Raw genomic sequence first — 17,342 nt, forward strand, 5'->3', positions numbered from 1 at the left:
GAAGCTTGAAGTGGTTATGGTCGTGAATTTCTGTCTATAAAATACAACTATTCTACCTACTTAGAACTGCTTATTGGAGATTCCAAATACAGTATCGGATATTCTGCATTAGTGGTACTATCTCTTTATTTTCACTTTAGTATTTTCAGCCGCATCTGGTTCAACTTGTCAAACAAGGTGGCGAAGCACCCGGGGTGTGTGGGTATAACAGGCGCTAGTCCGGGATTGCGATCATCGCAACTCCATAAGTCTTGGCTTTAGCTTATAATTTCTTTAAATGATTTCAAATAGACCTCGTTGGCTACGTTTCCAAAAAGAAATTACAGTGTGCATTCAGGAAACTGTTGCTTATGGACCCAAGCAGACCATCCAAACATGGGCGCGAAGCTGACCGCACAAGCCCCAACGGGTAACAGACTGCAGGGATGTTTGAACTGTGGACCCCTAAGCAGGGGCCAAAGTCTACTGTGCTGTGCATGGGCAAAGAGGGGGTCTGTTCTGCCTGCTGCCTCCGATTTCTACCCAGATATCAGTCCTGGTTTCAAGTCTTGCGGTGTTTCTGATTTACCATTCTCGTGCCCTTGACCTGTTCAGCACACAAAATCTAGAGGCAGTAAGCCATTTTGACAGCATTGGCACAATGCAAGGGCAGTCTCATAGCCACACTTAAGTTCCCAAATCTCCAATCCGCGTATTAATGGGGAAATAGTATCTTCATTATTTGTAATTCACTACCAAATTGTCGCATAAATACACATTATATAGTCAGTTTTAGCTTAGTTCCGACCGAACTTTCGCCCAATTCTCATCTCCAGCATCTAGCTCGCGGGGATAGACCGGTGGAGCAGACTGTTGAACACCTCTGTTCATATTCAGTTGCTGCTGCAAAGCTTCCATCTGGCGTCGTGTTCGCAAGTAGAACCACAAGATTGTCACGCATGCAATCAAAAGCGGCAACCCAACTCCAAGCCCAATGCCGAGTTCGGCCCCCAGGGGACTGTCACATTTCTCTGACGAGTCCAAGGCCAGAGCTGTTGAGCTTGATGATACCGCAGTCGAAGTATCGGTTGATGCAGAAGCCGATGAAGAAGTCGCGGTAGTTGCAGTTGATTGACTGGCTGTGGATGACGAGGTGGAAATTCCCAACTGTGCCACGGTGACATTACTATCGACCCAAGTATAGTTGCCCAACTGGGCTTCGCAGACGGCAGAGGCCCATCCCGCGGCTCCGCAGGTGAAGACCTCATTTTCGTTCGTGGGGCAAGGATACAGATTTGCCCATCCATGGTCAATCTCTGCAATTTTCAAATCATGTTAGTCTCTGCAGATAACGCGCATGGGCCGGGTTGAATCCCAGAGAGGACGATTTACCTTCGTAGCAGATTCGAGGGCATTCTGATATAGGCCACGACTTATCTGAACATGCTCCTCGATAGACTGTCATGTATTTCCCAGCCATGCAAAGGTTGTTGGAAAGACATGCTTCACCAGTAGCACAACAATGTTTTGAACCGGGGCATGGTATCCAATTTGCAGTCGCAGCGTCGCCATTAGGCCAATAGCAGGTGTCGGCAAACGTTGAGTGGTAGATGTAAAAAAGGAACAGGAGCGACAAGCGTTTCATTTTGTGAAATGGATTCAACCCTCCTCTTTGAGGACTGTCAGAAGTGACTGGCGAACTTGGCCAGTTTTGCGGGGGATGAAGAAATAAGAAAGGATCAGCGGGGCGAAGGGTATTAGTTATTGCAGCAAAAGAACTAATAGGTGGCAAGCTGAACGAAAGAAAAGGCAAATTGAGAGGAAGGGGATGGTTCCAGTATCTGATTTAAATCGGAAATCCATCTCCTGCAACAGTGACAGCTAAGCCGTTAGGTACAGAAGCCGGCCCCGTTCATTCCAATGGCCTGACCACTGAATTCCAATGTAGACAAGTTGATGTGGAAACAACGAAGGCGCTAAATCAAGAATAGCTAAGATCCCCAAATGGCCCCCAAGTCTGCCGCTCACATAAATACGCCGGGCGCTAATTGGAAACAGGATTGACAAGGGTTAGGGCACGGGCCGATTGAAAACTACCTTAGGGGAACCAAACGTGGAGTGAGGTCGGCGGCTAAGTTTGATTTCATATTTGGATCGCCAGCACATCTCTGGCCTGTAAATAGCCCGACTCAGGAGATGCCATTCATGGTCGCCCTTGAACGGAAATCTCCATCTAATAGCTTTAATCAAAGTCAGCCATTGGTTTATAGTAATGCCCCACATCGCGTCCAGGGTCAAGTCGAGCGCGTAACGGGCCAACCTTAAAAACTGTCAGAAACTCTCCTACTGCGAGTAATATTACTCAACGGAATTGGCAGTCAATAGTCAACCTGTCAATAAAAGTAGATAGGGCTAGGTATTGAACGAGTGTAATGATAATGAAAACTACAGTAGGGGCGAAAACAAATCCTGGGAATAGACAAACACATCATTCTAATACCGACAGAGTCCACTGGTTGTTCCAAGCCCTCCTTGGCGTAATATCGTTGACGCTGAGAAACACGGACTATCACATGCCTATAATAAACTCGAGAATAATCAAAACAGCCAACGCTCCTGTATTTTGCGAAACTGTGTGACTCATTGAACTGGGTTTGGCAGTCGACCGTCATAAGGTATTCATAGTATTCATCGTAGTGTATATTATACTTGCACTGTCAATTTGATAGCAATATACCAAATTTCTTCCTGGCCTTCCACTCTCCGTGCATATCTCCGAATAATACGTCTAGATGGGATTTCCGAGCCTTCTTTCGAAACTTCATTCAAGAAGTTACGACTTTAGATCCCCAACACGGGTAAGGACCTTCAGACACAAAGTCGCTTCAGCCAGAACATGTATCTCCACAGCGGGCTTCCAGCAGGTGATCGCTATCCAAGACCCAATTCGAGAAGCTCTTCACCATATTTGCTGATGTAGCTAGGGCAGTCGTTCGAATATAATTTAGATAGCAAAAGAAGGCTACGGCTTACTATTTCCAGCCAAGAAACAGCAGCTGGTAATAGATAAAAGACCTGAAACTGCTTATTATCTTGGTTGAGGTCTTCCTCGTCTATATCTTGACCAGTGCGAAGTTCACCTTCCTGGACTTTTCTTACAGTAGACAGCAACGTACTGTACTGTAGGGCCTGACGCTTATATTGCTTCTTTCTTATAATTCCCTTATTGTATTTGGTCAGTTCTTGATATCGCCAACTCAACTTGACGTTATTTTATTAGAACATATGATAATTTGTCAAAGGCCTAGAGCAGCGAATTGATGAACAAAATCAAACCACTTAGTTTGAATCTGTAGAAATCCCGACAACAAAGAACTCTTCGAATGACCCAATAATATCCTCCCCAGAAACTTGGGAGAAACGCTCACACATCCTCAATATCAAATCGCAGATGGAGTTCACGTCGAGCACTCTGAGTGTGGAAAGTAATAATTCTCACAACACACTTAATGCCCTGACCATATGCACCGAGAATAAAATATGAGACCATCTTTCCCAGCCGTGAGCCAAGCAGCGCATGAAACTCGGCTGAAGGAGCCGTCCAGGTAAACGGGCTATTATTCAAAGACCCAAGAGGTTGGCAGGCATCAAACACAGACCGAGCAGCTTGGTCCGTGTCAGGGTTCACAACGTTAAAGAAAAAGATGTAGCGGAGGCTACTGAGTGGGAAATTATTCTCGTAGACGGCTTTCGTGAGATCCGAGATCCAGGGACCTGGTGCGCTTCTTTGATGGTAGATATCTTCGATGAAAATCACACCAGGCGCTGTTCGGCCAAGCCAGAGAGTGCGTGAGCTTTCGGAACTCCGAATTGCGTACAAGTTGCAATGGGATAATGGGATAACACTTGCGAATTCTTCGAGCGGTAGGTCGAGAGGACCGATCCAGGCTCGGTATAAAAGTGGCAGGGTGGTAACTTTGTAGATATTTTGCCATATTTGAGAGTCGAGACTAGCCAACGTCAAGGTTGTTCGGGGAATGGGACATCCGGTAGCGTTTGGATCACTTGTCCATCTTTGTAAGGCTCGGCCTTGTGGTTCCCAAGCCGAGTACCTCGAAATCATCCTGTCGTTTGTTGACGGTCTCGTTTGTCGGGTCGTGCAGAGGGAAGGTGATGTTCGCTCGAGGACTCAGACCAAGACAAAATCGAACAGCAATTGAGGCTGAAGTAATGACAAGAGCAAGGCCTGATCTTGCTGCGGCAGGATTTGGAGAGAAGCGCCTGCAAATCCATTTCGATTCCAGTTAGGCTGCAACTGGTTCATTGAACTTTGGTCGATCGATCGGTTGATTGATGAAAGTATCAACAACGTAAAGATGGATCAGTTTTACTTCCAAAGTATTCCAGCAAGCATGTCAAGAATTAACTAAAGATTGAACTTTGTTTACATTATGATAAAGTGGCTTACTGGAAATAATAAAAGTGAACTATGTAGCCGCAATGCACAGACTAATAAATATGATATAGCAGCAGAGATATGAGAAGTTTCATAGCAAGGAAACTAGTAATTGTGAATTTGCGCCATTCATAAACGAAAAAGGTCTAAGCGCTAGTTGATTGCGGCATGAAAGCCAATGGCTTGATTTTGAATCATGTCGATACCAAAAACGTTCTGTCGACAATAGTCTTGGGCTATCGACGTAGAAACAAACTCTAAATCTAGTTGTTTTGCGTTCGGTTCATGAACGTATAGAAATGTATAGCATGGTTGTAACATCATATATGTATGAAAATAGGAGACGAAGGCCTAGGGTGTGAAGAGAACGAAAACTTATGTACAAAATGACAGAAATAGGTAGTCAAGCGTGAATCACTCCCAAGTTAACATGGTGTCACAATAGAAACTCCATCGATATATGCCGACGCAATCGTTGACGTAGTCAACTTGACGGAAAACGTAGTGGATGAAGATGAAGCCACGAAAGTGCCTTGGAAAACTTTCCAGGTGCTCTTAACTGCGGATCCAATACTGATGCTGTAGATGTTTGAGTTGGCGTTGTCGAATGAAAATTGTAGAACTGAGGCGGTGTTTCCATTCAATAATAAGTGGTAAAGTGAAATGGTGTATGTCTTTCCCACGACGGTGGGAATCACCTGCTTGAGCATTGATGTGCTTGTGCCGACAGTGTTTGTGTACAGATCGACTGCGTAAGCAGTGTTGACACCAGCGACATACATGTACTTTCCGCTACCTGTGAAAGAGTATGTCCAAGGAGAGAGGGACGTGCCACCGGAAGCTGTGTCTTCGAAACCTGGATTCGAGACGACGTTTACACCACAGGTTGGGGAGCTGGTGACGGTTGAGGTAACGGTGGTGGTTGTGGTTGATGAGACTGTTTGAGTGACAGTCACGTCAATAATTGACGTAGTAAAGGCAGTGCTGGTGACATCGATTGTGTTGGCAATCGTGCTTTGAAGAGTGATAGGTACTGTGGTAGTGACTGTGAATGACGATGTTGAGGTGATCGTTGCTACCTCGGTAACGTCAACAGTTGTTGTTGAGGTCTCTGTGACTGTCAAAGATGCTGTTTCAGTGGCGGTAACATCGGCAGTTGTGGTAGTTGTCTGGCTTGTTGTGATATCGACGGTGTCTGTATTGGTTTGAATAGTTGTGATATCGGTTGTGGCAGTGGCTACCACATCTTGAGTAACATTCTCAGTCACAGAGGCAGTCTCCTGGGCTGTTACGTCCACGGTTGTCAAGGTTGTCACGTCGCTGGTCACTGTGGCAGTCACAACATCGGTTTCCGTGGTAGGGCTATCAACGGTCACTGTCACTGTGGAAATATCGGTGGCAGTGGTTGTCGAAGAGGCAGTGACAGTTGAGGTTTCCATAATGGTCACGGTCTTTGTGACATCGGTGGTAACAGTGTCGGTCTTGACGGTAGTCAACACGGGTGCCCTCTTTGTAACAAATTCAGTTGTAAATTTGGTGATGTAAACAGTGTGTACCCCGGGAGCCACGGTATGGGTTGTAACCGCCTTAGTAATCTAACAGTCTGATCAGTATCTGAGGTTCAAGAATGAATATGTATACACTTACTGTTGGTGTAGCAACAGTCTTGGTGCTATACACCGTCGAGCCTCGATCCTCATCAAAGAGGAGCGAACATGCGCGCGAGAGATGAGTGGCATGAATACCCTTCAGGAGTGATGGAGTGATTAACACACCACGCTCGTTGATCACATCTCTCTTGGCGGGAGCTACTGTAGCCACGGTAGTTGTCGTTACAGTGACACCATCCGTCTGGACGGAAGTGATGGTCGCGGTTGTATAATCTGTGGCTGTCACGGGGATCGTGTTAGTTGTCGTCACGAAATCGGTCTGGATAGTTGTGTCGAATTGGGTGTTTGTTGCAGTCACATCGACCTCTTGCGTATTGGTGGATAAGATAGTTTCGGTGGCCGTTGTGGTGGCAGTATCAGTAAACGAAAGAGTCACAGTGTCGGTATGGAAGTTGGTGACAGTAGCAGTAGCAACATTTGTATTAAGGTTGGTGACATATTCGTTTGCAAGGTTGGTAATGAATGCTGTGACGTAGGCTGTCGAGTAGTCGGTAATAGTATTCGTGAAAGTTTCAGTGGTGGTATCCGTAAAGGACTCAGTGATTGTGGCAGCAGCATAATCAGTGATTTCGTTGGTGACTGTGTTTGTTATGAAACTAGTCACAGGTACTGTGATTGTTTCATAGTCGGGCTCGGTCAAGAAGAAAGTGAAAATTTCAGTAGTTGTCAGGGTGGACAAGTCAGTGGCCGTCAAAGGCACAGTGTGAGTCAAAGTTGAAGTAGTATGAAGCGTAGTCGTGCTAGTGGGCGGTTTCACAATTGTCGAAGTAATGAAATTGGTGGAAGTCTTTGTCACTTGGTGAGGATGGTCGGTAATAGTCTCCGTGATATGGACAGTCTTTGGTGCTGGAGTCACCGTCTTGATTTTGGTGACAACCTCACATTTTTCATGAATGAGATCACCACAGAAAGAACGGCCTTCCTCACATTTTCTGATCAAGCGAACCAGATCGCCAATGTTGTCTTCGGCCTCATTCACCGGGCACGAATCGCCCTGGTTGAGGTGATCTGCGGGTTGTGATGGTAGGGCCGAAGTGGTGGCTACGCACGATAATGCCAGCAACAGCGAAGCCTTCCACATGATTGATTGCAAAGGCACAAATAGAAGCGGGAACAATTCAAAGTTTGGAAAATTATGGGATTGTGATTTCATATATAAGACCTCCTCGATCCTGAGACATCAAGATCAAAGCTGACGGAGGGCATTTTGAAGCGATCTGGGGTAGATTTCCATAGGTCCTGATCAAGGCATTAAGCGGACACTCTGATGCTTTGCCATCAGCTAAACTGTTCAGGGGAAAGCTTGAACCTATCCATCCCCAAAGCAGCCACAAGACGCGATGGGCCAGCACGCTAGTGAAGTGGCGCAGGGGAGACCTTGGCCCAGGTTCCCTTTGGAACCAGTTCCATGCGGCTCACAAGCCTATTCTCCGGTCGGCTTCTGTGGCCGAGAATCATAGGTGAGTTGGGCATTTTCGGCGTCCCCGAAAGAGCTTAGGCACGCCTCTCGGCTATATTCTCCTGTGCCTAATGTTATTTTGGGAAACCTCTTTCCACCTGATATTCAGAACTCCAGATCATAATATGTAAACGAGGCTGTAGTTGATTGTTTTCCAAGGAGAAGAAGTCTGGAATTACTTTGAGGTCTAGAAGTTGTCCAAAGATGGAAATCAGATGATGTCACCACGTGCCTATTTTGACGCTAGTGAAACTCGTCTTGACACTCATCTTCAACATATTTTTTGCCTGCCCAGGTGCACTACACAATGTCTGAGAAGGTTCGAGATGCGGTAGTAGCTGAAGCTCAAACAGCTCGTGCTGTCATTCAAGATGTCATCATGTCTGGGGCGTATCTGTACCCCTTGAAGGTGAGGAGATAGCCCAACAACCATCAATGTGCTCCCTTTAGGCCTCTAACGACGGAGATTTCTAGGGTATCATATTCTTCGGAACACACAAGGACCTATGGGGCCCCTTCATCTCCCGCGCCGGACGGACCATCACCCTCGGATTCGGTGTTACCAGCGTGATGTTTTTCTTCACATACGTGCCCCAGATGACGATCATGGCCTTCACAAGTGGACCACTCGCTGCCATTTCCGCCGCGATCCTCGTTCTGAGCGAAAGCTCCGCCATCACAAATGTTCTATCCCGCTCTTTCCTTATCGAGGACGCCCTTATTGATACCTTCGACGGCACTCTTGTTGCCCGCGACCAGGAGCCTCTTGTTGCGCAAGGACGCCAAATCAAGCCTCGGTCGGGAGGAATGGATGCGATGGCGAGACTAGGGAAGATGTTCACCCGGCCGCTTGCACGACTGAGTCCACGGGCGCTACTGCGGTCTTTGCTTTACTTGCCGTTGAACTTGATTCCTGTGGTCGGCACGATGCTGTATATTTTCGTTCAGGGAAAGAGGGTCGGGCCTAGTTTCCATGCCAGGTATTTCCAACTCAAGGGTTGGAACTCTCAACAGCGTGAGGAGTGGGTGGCAAGCAATCGGGGAGCATACACAGGGTAAGTGGCTTTTTCTTTTATATCTGTCCCCTCTTGGGGGGTACCCTATTCTTGACGTTGTGAACGGAGATACTAATCCATGATTTAGGCTTGGGATCGCCTCGTTTGTATTGGAAATGGTGCCATTCGCCTCCATGGTGTTTTCTTTCACCAATACTGTTGGTGCGGCCTTGTGGGCAGCCGATCTGGAAAAGGCAACCAAGTAATCGGTTGGTATGTACAGTGTAATGAATATTGACGACAGTTAACTCACTTAGCAAATAATTAATAATGTTTGGCTTATCTCTTTTCCCTTGATGCGCAACCCTATTTGAGCTGGATTCCAACGAATCTATAAAGATTTAACACCATTTACTCGACACATCCGCCCATTATCCGACACAGTCCAATCATCAGATCCAACGGCAGTCAAGCCATAGAACACATCGTGGGGGTCATATTTCGCCTTCACCTGACGGAGCGCATTATAATTTGTCCCATAAAATGATTTTTGAAAATCCGGCTGGCGAAAGTCGGCCTGTAAAGAATGTTTAACTTGATCCATACCGAAAACTTATACAGAATAGAGCTTACCTCATTTAAATAAGCCCCAGACTCGGGGGCTAGCTTTTGCAACCGAGGGACATAATCAGTAGTCATCTTCTCCTGTACATCACGCATCTTGTCGGGTTGGTTGAACTCCCATGTCGTTGAGACTTTTCCGTGGAAGATTGCTTCACGCCATGCGGGCAGAACAGAGTTATAAACATTGCCGCTGACTTTGTGAGAAACATTGAGCGCGAAGGTTGCAAACTTCGCGCCATCTTCAGCAATATATCGAGCTGCTTCGATAAGATCATCATTCTTGTTTTGGACAACCGATCGAGGAATGAGCCAGCTGCCATATTGGGCGGTACCGATATGCGCATCTTTCATCATATTTTCGAACTCATCCAGATAAGAATCGAATTGGCCGGCATAGAAAGTATAGTTGATTGCCATATTATCGAGCCTGTTGCGGAATGGTTGAACCAGAGACTCCAAGTCCTTCGCTGAGATATTCGGGCCTGTCATGGGAGCAATGGAGAAGGAGGTATTAGTGAGGTATGCAAGGCTCATGATACCCATGTCAACTATCCCCGGAAGCATGGAGTAGTAAAGTTTGGCAGCCTCGTAGTAAGTATCTTTGGAAACCCCCTCACTCGTGAAAGTGAGGTTTAAGCCCGATGCTGGAGTACTCGTGTATGCTTTCGAAGTCATAGACCAAACAACACCATAGGTCCCTCCTCCACCACCACTCAATGCCCAGTAAAGATCCCTATTTTGCTCGCGGCTGGCGACAAGGAATCGACCTGTACCATCGATCACCTCCCATTCGATGACTTGATCGGCTGCAAGTCCATGGCGAGAAGAAAGAGCAGAGTGGCCTCCTCCTTGACTGTATCCACCAGCAATGCCGACGCTCGCGCATTCTCCGCCGACTATTTCTAGTCCCTGAGCAGTGGCTGCAGTATAGGCTTCTGTGCCTTGAACACCTGCGCCGAATTTGGCGACTTTGCCTGTGTAGTGCATGTCATGATAATCCTTGAACTCAATTCCTTTGATGTTCTGCATCCACAAGCCTAAAGCACCGGCGCCTGTGGACTTCCCATTGTAGCTAGTGAGGTCAGAAATCATGCCTCCAAGATGAGGATTTGGAAAGCATACTCATGTCCGGTATTTCGAACAACCAGTCTAATATTGTGCGTGGTAGCAAATTTCAACGTCTTAGATACATGCTCCGGTCGTGAGACATTGACTGCATAATGAATCAAGTTGCCCAAAGTACATTTCTTCGAAACTGGATGGTATGGGTCACATGTCCCGTTCGTGAAGAACGGGGCCATGATCGATGATGAAGAATCATAACTTGCTCTTGTCAATGGCTTATTAACCAAGTCAATCTAGACATTGTACACTTACTGCTGGTCGGGCAAAAGCCAATCTTCTTTTAATTTGGAACATTCTTGTGCATTATAGGATGGTGCGTGGCAAGATGAAGCCAATGGGTTAGTTTCAATAAGACGTCCATCAATTGATGTATTGAAAGCGCTCCAAAGCAATGGTGAAGGCCAGCATTCATCCCTTGGAAAGCATCGGCAATCATATTGAGTGGCACCGACTGCAAGGGTGAGGGCCAGAAAGCCTACAAAAAGTCCATAGGGTAGAATCTGAGCTGAGAATAGCATTGTTCAAGCTATTTGAATGGAAGAAAAGGACTGAGGTGAACGCGAAGGGAAAAAAAGGGTACACAGGCACGAAGATGCGACCCTCTTGTGTGGTGCTGAGGTCTCATTTTTGCGACCAAGATCCTCTAGAATTAGTGCCACGCCATGCAGATCTATGCAGCTAGCATTGGAAATTCTGGTTGCGGAAATGATTTTCATCCCTCCCTCGACTAAGTGAGTAAATAAAGATAGAGGCGTATGCCGTCATAACTTGACTATCTTAATGGCTCAGTGGTCTCGACACTAAGCCAGAATCAAAACTGCAGATAACATTACGATCGTAAGACTTCTCCTCAAAAAAGGGGGCAGATGTCAATTCGACTATTAACGAGGATCACTATTCTTCTCGGGCACTATTCTGCTTTATAGATCGGGGAACGGCGCTGCACAAAGCAGCTAGACTCGGCAAAGTTGGTGTAGTTCGTTACATGGTCGGTGAAGTAGCCAAGGACGCCGTCGGCTGTGCCTTGAGTGATAGCCATTCAAGCAATTTGGCTCGTCGAGAGGCATAATTGACTAATGTCTCACTTTCCCTAGCATCCCTGGACGCGCACAAGGCGTTCGACTGCGCGACTTTTGCCTTAGTGATCTTTGGCTTCGTGGTCTCTGGCTTAGTGGGTTTGGCGTCGGTAGATGAAGGCATTCATTTCCAGCAGTTCCACATGAAATATCGCACGCTCCAGCCAGCTTCGGGGAAATTCCGCACCTTAGTATCAGTTTTTTCCCCTTCTGACTTAGCATGGAGGCTAGGAGAATATTTGTATTGGGGCAATCTTCTCCTTCAAACGTTATGGGAGAGAGAAAGTATATTGGTATTCACTGCAATGTTCGCTTTATCAATTGATTTTCTTTCTTGTTGATGTCAGCGCAAAAACACCACAACGTCTATCACTAAGGCAGTCAAGATAATGTTTCTTCCAGGTAATATTCATAACTTTATTCTGAAATGGAACTCATTCATCATCCTCATATCCTCCGCCGCCCATTGTAAACAGGAACCTTTGCTAGACCGAAAACTGACGGACAAATTTCATACATAGAGAAGTAAGTGAGCTGACGAGCCGCCAGATCATAAAGACTATCAATCTACACTCTCATAAATCCTCGATATAGGTTGTTGCAATAGCTATTACTCTCCGAATAGCTAGGATCGATTATTCCTACGAACCGTATCTTACTAACTATACCCATCGTACTCCCACCCCTCTAATTCTCAGGGTTATCGTAAGCCCGCATAATCGATTATAAGTCAATGACAAGATATACCGTAAATCGGGGTACGTTATCCCCGACTTCAGCACCTAGTGATTCTAAATGTGGGTTGAAATCTGCACGGATCTAGTCCCATAACACCCTATCCTAGCGCTCTCGATCTTCAAGAATGACGCTCTTATATATCTCCTTGATAATGGTTTCTAGGAAAGGGTCTTAGCTATCGTACCGCTTTCCATCGATGTGATCGATTTCCCAATAGATATAACGGGTAATCTTGTCGAGACAAGAGGTCCACACTTCATCTGATTCCGGAGTATAGACAGTGCGATAAATAATAAAACCCCAAGGCCACTTAAAGTTAGCTATGAAGTTTACCGATGTACGATCATTGTCTTTCCACCATGGCTCTTGAATCCAACGTGCTCGGCGTTCATCATGAGAAACCATAAACTCCGAATCAGTCCAGCGTTCAGGCCAAGAAGGGTGGTGGAATGACTCGTCGTCCGACTCATCCGTTGTGGAAATATCTGGTTGAGACATGGTGATAATCGGGCAATAAGGAATTAAAGTGAAGTGAGGCAAATACTTTGGAGCTAGATGTGTAGAATTTTTGGAAATCCAGCTACATACGGATTATGTGCTGTACGAGAAATGGGTTCTAAACATGGATTGATGAGGTAATGAAAGAAGCGGCCTCAGGGGCCCCAACGAGGATCATTATCTTTCTCTGACTAACCAAGCGTGATCTGAACTCTACCTAGGCACGTTCCACTAGATCGATATGATTCTCCTATCATGTGACCCCGCCAAGACCACAGAAACTAGATAATCGATCACGCACCAACGCAAATGGTGGATCTTGCAGATAAGGACCACATATTTCACTTTTGTGAGAGCATATGGGATAGTGAAATCGGACAGGCGAATGAGAGCTGGTCATCTACATCGCTTCATTACTTCAAAATTCTTGGCGCCCCTATCAATTACAGAAGACCCCCGCTCGCTCCAAATCCTTCCGTCACTTGAACTTGCTCAACTTGCTCAGAGAGCTAGATACTTTTCCAGGCTATTGGGTTCTAAAGTTACATCTGAATTGTTACGCTCTTCACTCCAATTCCGCTCCGATGAAGGGTCGTAAGCGGATCACCCTTGCGTGTAACGGTTGTCGATCAAAAAGAACCAAGGTAAGGCATGGACAATGGGTGTCAAGAATTTCATTTGTCTAAATCTGAGATGGTCTATTGCTAACATCACTTTCAACAGTGCGATGGTATTCAACCAAAGTGCAGCGCATGCAGTTATCGAGAAGATGACTGTCATTATACTGATACAGAGAGTAAGCGAAAGTAGGCCGAAGTTCCACTAGCCAGTGGTCTATTTTCAAATTCATCTGACAAGGACTCAGGCGACCTAGTAACGCATATATTATGGCCTTAGAAGCGCGCGTGGAGTCTCTTGAATGTCGACTGGAAGCTGCTCTCGCAAATTCAACCAAAAGCTCTACCAAGGGACCCCGAGAAGACCCAAGCTCAACGACTTTCCCTGAATCCGTAAATGAGACTGAAAACCCAGTGGATGATTTGACTCAGGCATTTGGGTGTTTTACGTTAGGAGATACCGGAGAACTTCGGTTCTTCGGTGCATCCAGTAACTTTAGCATTATCCAGAATCCCTCGCTCAAAGTCGCTTCATCCCTTGAGGCGCGAAACCTGGGTATCACAGCAGCTCAGCAAAGCCCTGGATATTTTAAGCCCTCAGAGGAGCTACAAGATCATTTATTAAGCTTGTTCTGGCGGTGGCAAAACTCTTGGCAGTATATTGTATCGCGGGAGTCCTTCGTTCATGATCTTTATGTCGAAAAGAGCGGCCGCTACTGCACACCACTCCTCTTGACAGCTATCATGGCGCTTTCTTCTCGATACTCGTCCAGAATTGAACTTCGTATGGACTTCACTGATCCAAACACTGCGGGTGCAATATTCGCCAGACAAGCCAAAACAATGCTGGACTGCGAATATGAAGCTCCCACAACATCAACGGTCCAAGCGACTGCGATTTTAGGTCTATACTGGGCCTCAATCGATAACGAAGGCCTCGGATTCATGTATATTGGGATGGCATCACGAATGGCCATGAACCTGGGGCTACATTCGGACTGCTCCCATTACGTGACTAAAGGCTTGATTGCCCCGAAAGATGTGGAAGAGCGCAGTATCGCCTTTTGGGGGATATATGTGTTAGACAAGTAAGTCTACTCCTTCTCCCAGTTTCTAGGATCTTCATTCACATGAAATCCTCACTTAACAGATTGTATTGCCTTGGTATGGGGCGTCCTGCAAGCATCCAAGAGTGCAATATCACGACAACAAAACCAACGTTGAAACGTTACTCGTATCCAGATTTGCCAGAAGTGAACCGACAAATTTCTACTCCTTTCGATACCGCTCACATCACCGAGAATTGCGTACAAACTTGCGAGCTGCTCATGTTTACTTCGGAAGTAATTGACAAACTGTACACTTGCTCCTCCCCCGTTTTTTCAATAGCTGCTTGCGTGATCTGATATGAAATCTAGGTATGCACAGCGCTCGGAATGGACAGACCAAGAAAGAGAAGACCGAGCGATGCAAGTTCATCTACAAGCCACAAGATTCATCGATCGTCTCCCGAAGAGTCTGAAGATTTCAGAATCAAGTTCAAAGCCTTCTCCTCCTTATGTCTATCAACTCCAGTAAGATCACTGTGCGTCGAAAATCCTCAATCTGCTAACAGCCTATCTCATTGTGACAATCTAGTCTACAGTATCACCATTCAATCATTTTACTTCATCGTCCATTTCTAAGCCATTTTTCAACATCTCGTCGACCGACAGAATATGATCCCAATGGAAGTGATATTCATTCAAGGTCATGCAGGTTAGCCGCAAGGAAAATATGTGGTATCCTGAGAATATACGGGAACAATTTTAGTAACGTACGGGACACCGCTTCAATATCCGGCTTGACGATATGTTGACTTACAGGTTTTTTTTTATTTCTTGGATTTAGCGCTGCTTTCCAGTTTCCGCCGTTCATCCCGCTTTCACAGCCGCAATAATCCTTCTACTTGACAAATCGATGCGAAAGGAGAGCGATTCTAAGGAAACTACAAATTGCCTCCTAATCTGCCTCAGGGCTCTCTATGGAATGAACATCAACTGGAACTGGGCGAACAGATCCATTCGAGCTATTTATTCATTAGCAGCGCAGTGGAAAGTGGATTTATCGAAACTTCTTCTGGAACATGATATTCCAGAAGAGAACTTGGATCACTACAATCGATATTCTTCGGAATGTACGGGGGTCTAGCGTGAGGCCCATGTAAGAATACCAAGTTGGTTGGCCCACAGTAGTGGAGATGATGCTAAAATCATATCCATAAGAAATGCTCCCAAGACAGAGGGGGATGACCATCTGATTTCAAATAAGTTTCTCGCCATTAAGATCAAAAGTATGCAGCAAGACTTACTGCCAGGTGGGCGAGCGTAAACTTTGCTTGTCCCATGTTTGCGACTGAGACTTCGTAGTGGCGTGTCGTGCATTGCCATTGAAATATCGGCTTTCATATCTTAAATACCGAGACTCATTTTTCAATGTTCTACTGATAGTGTGCTACGGCTTCGTCGATAAGTTCAAGCACAGAGCAGTCGATTGATCTACCGGATGCTAAATAACCGGATATCGCGACGTTGTCTGAAATCCAATTTGAACTTTGATAAGAGTATTTTCAGCTATATCCTACACATTTTAACTTTACAGAATATCAAATCCACGAACAGGATCGACAATCTGGATAATAATCTCCCGGTTTCCTCGTGTTTGAGCTCGAGTAGTTGTTATCCGGATACAGGGAGCGGATACTAAGTATCCGAACATTTAATGGGCAGATAGTGTATGATACAAATAGTCAAGCCTTAACTCACTTCGCTGTACAACTTCTTTCTTTCACTTTATCATCTCTCTCATAGCTTCACTGGGGCTTTCGAATTAAATCTACCCGAACATGTCTGCCAAGACCGTCAAAGTTGCCGCCATCCAGGCTGAGCCTGTATGGAACGATCTCGAAGGGGGAGTGAACAAGGCAATTGCTTATATCGAAGAGGCTGCTTCCAATGGAGCTAACGTCTTGGGATTCCCCGAGGTGTTCATTCCCGGCTATCCATGGTAACTTGTGTTTACCCTTCCATTTTAAATGTGCATCATGGCTAAGTAAGATTCAAAGGAGCATGTGGGCCAATTCGCCGGTGGATAATGCAGCTTTCATGGATGAGTATTTCCGCAACTCACTCCCCAAAGAGTCGGAGCAGATGGACCGAATTTGTGCTGCGGTGAGAGAAGCTGGAATGTTTGTTGTTCTCGGGTATAGTGAGCGCTACAGAGGATCACTTTACATCGCGCAGGTACAAAAGAATTCAACCTTACTTCTTCCTTTGCAAAGAAACTAACCGGGTGAAGTCTTTCATCGACCCCGCTGGGACTATCGTGCACCATCGCCGCAAGATTAAGCCGACTCACGTGGAACGCGCTTTCTGGGGTGATGGCCAAGCTGAGTCCCTCCAAACCGTTGTTTCGTCGCCTTTCGGAAATATCGGCGGGCTTAATTGCTGGGAGCATACTCAAACTCTTCTTCGTTACTACGAGTACTCGCAAGATGTCGACATCCATGTTGCTAGCTGGCCTCTCATCTGGGACATGCCGCTCCAGGAAAAGATGCCATGGACATACCAAATTACTCCAACTCTCAATTCTAGTCTCTCTCAAATCATGGCTTTTGAGGGCGCTTGCTTTGTTCTCGTTTGCACTCAAATTTTGACCGAAAAGAATCGCGAAAAGTGTCGCCTGAAAGACTTCGAATATGCCACTGCACCCGGTGGTGGGTTCTCCATGATCTACGGACCCGAGGGAACTCCTCTGGTTAAGCAACCAGCCCCTGGTGAGGAAATTATCCTGTATGCCGATGTGGATCTCCATGACAAGGCGGTCGCAAAGCACAATCTGGATCTTGTTGGCCATTACTCCCGGCCGGATCTGCTCAGCCTTCGAGTCACAACCGAGGCGGGAAAGCCAGTCCATTTTAAAGAGTGAGGCTGAGATACTTCTTCATTGAACAGCTTTCAAGATGATGGAAATAAGAAGTGTTCTATTCTTGATTACTCTATTCTTCATTCGTCACACGAGTCTGTTTTTTCTCCAGTAGTTTGCAGATTGGAATATATAGTGTTGA

General features: G+C 46.1%; 8 protein-coding genes across 8 annotated transcripts; 3 read left to right on the forward strand and 5 right to left on the reverse strand.

Moving 5' to 3' along the window:
- Nucleotides 1–771: 771 nt before the first annotated feature.
- N7511_004836 (LapA family protein) lies at nt 772–1,624 on the reverse strand (the record flags this gene model as incomplete). The annotated part of the gene is made up of 2 exons (XM_057127261.1): nt 772–1,295; nt 1,372–1,624. 2 exons carry the CDS (start codon nt 1,622–1,624, stop codon nt 772–774), a joined length of 777 nt encoding a protein of 258 aa, XP_056986151.1.
- Nucleotides 1,625–3,403: 1,779 nt separating this feature from the next.
- N7511_004837 (uncharacterized protein) lies at nt 3,404–4,102 on the reverse strand (the record flags this gene model as incomplete). Its single annotated transcript, XM_057127262.1, has 1 exon — nt 3,404–4,102. The coding sequence occupies one exon, from the start codon at nt 4,100–4,102 to the stop codon at nt 3,404–3,406; it is 699 nt and encodes a 232-aa protein (XP_056986152.1).
- A 758-nt stretch (nt 4,103–4,860) lies between these two features.
- N7511_004838 (uncharacterized protein) lies at nt 4,861–7,186 on the reverse strand (the record flags this gene model as incomplete). Its single annotated transcript, XM_057127263.1, has 2 exons — nt 4,861–6,030; nt 6,083–7,186. 2 exons carry the CDS (start codon nt 7,184–7,186, stop codon nt 4,861–4,863), a joined length of 2,274 nt encoding a protein of 757 aa, XP_056986153.1.
- A 685-nt stretch (nt 7,187–7,871) lies between these two features.
- On the forward strand, nt 7,872–8,825 carry N7511_004839 (uncharacterized protein; the record flags this gene model as incomplete). Its single annotated transcript, XM_057127264.1, has 3 exons — nt 7,872–7,973; nt 8,039–8,619; nt 8,708–8,825. 3 exons carry the CDS (start codon nt 7,872–7,874, stop codon nt 8,823–8,825), a joined length of 801 nt encoding a protein of 266 aa, XP_056986154.1.
- A 125-nt stretch (nt 8,826–8,950) lies between these two features.
- N7511_004840 (FAD-dependent oxidoreductase) lies at nt 8,951–10,826 on the reverse strand (the record flags this gene model as incomplete). The annotated part of the gene is made up of 4 exons (XM_057127265.1): nt 8,951–9,136; nt 9,193–10,255; nt 10,306–10,512; nt 10,561–10,826. The coding sequence occupies 4 exons, from the start codon at nt 10,824–10,826 to the stop codon at nt 8,951–8,953; spliced, it is 1,722 nt and encodes a 573-aa protein (XP_056986155.1).
- Nucleotides 10,827–12,293: 1,467 nt separating this feature from the next.
- Nucleotides 12,294–12,620, reverse strand: N7511_004841 (uncharacterized protein; the record flags this gene model as incomplete). Its single annotated transcript, XM_057127266.1, has 1 exon — nt 12,294–12,620. One exon carries the CDS (start codon nt 12,618–12,620, stop codon nt 12,294–12,296), a length of 327 nt encoding a protein of 108 aa, XP_056986156.1.
- An 887-nt stretch (nt 12,621–13,507) lies between these two features.
- N7511_004842 (fungal specific transcription factor domain-containing protein) lies at nt 13,508–14,329 on the forward strand (the record flags this gene model as incomplete). The annotated part of the gene is made up of 1 exon (XM_057127267.1): nt 13,508–14,329. One exon carries the CDS (start codon nt 13,508–13,510, stop codon nt 14,327–14,329), a length of 822 nt encoding a protein of 273 aa, XP_056986157.1.
- Nucleotides 14,330–16,121: 1,792 nt separating this feature from the next.
- N7511_004843 (carbon-nitrogen hydrolase family protein) lies at nt 16,122–17,203 on the forward strand (the record flags this gene model as incomplete). Its single annotated transcript, XM_057127268.1, has 3 exons — nt 16,122–16,282; nt 16,341–16,518; nt 16,574–17,203. The coding sequence occupies 3 exons, from the start codon at nt 16,122–16,124 to the stop codon at nt 17,201–17,203; spliced, it is 969 nt and encodes a 322-aa protein (XP_056986158.1).
- Nucleotides 17,204–17,342: the final 139 nt, after the last annotated feature.

The sequence above is a fragment of the Penicillium nucicola genome (assembly GCF_028828085.1).
Source record: "Penicillium nucicola strain IBT 29836 chromosome Unknown utg000003l, whole genome shotgun sequence".
In the NCBI taxonomy this organism is placed as follows: domain Eukaryota; kingdom Fungi; phylum Ascomycota; class Eurotiomycetes; order Eurotiales; family Aspergillaceae; genus Penicillium; species Penicillium nucicola.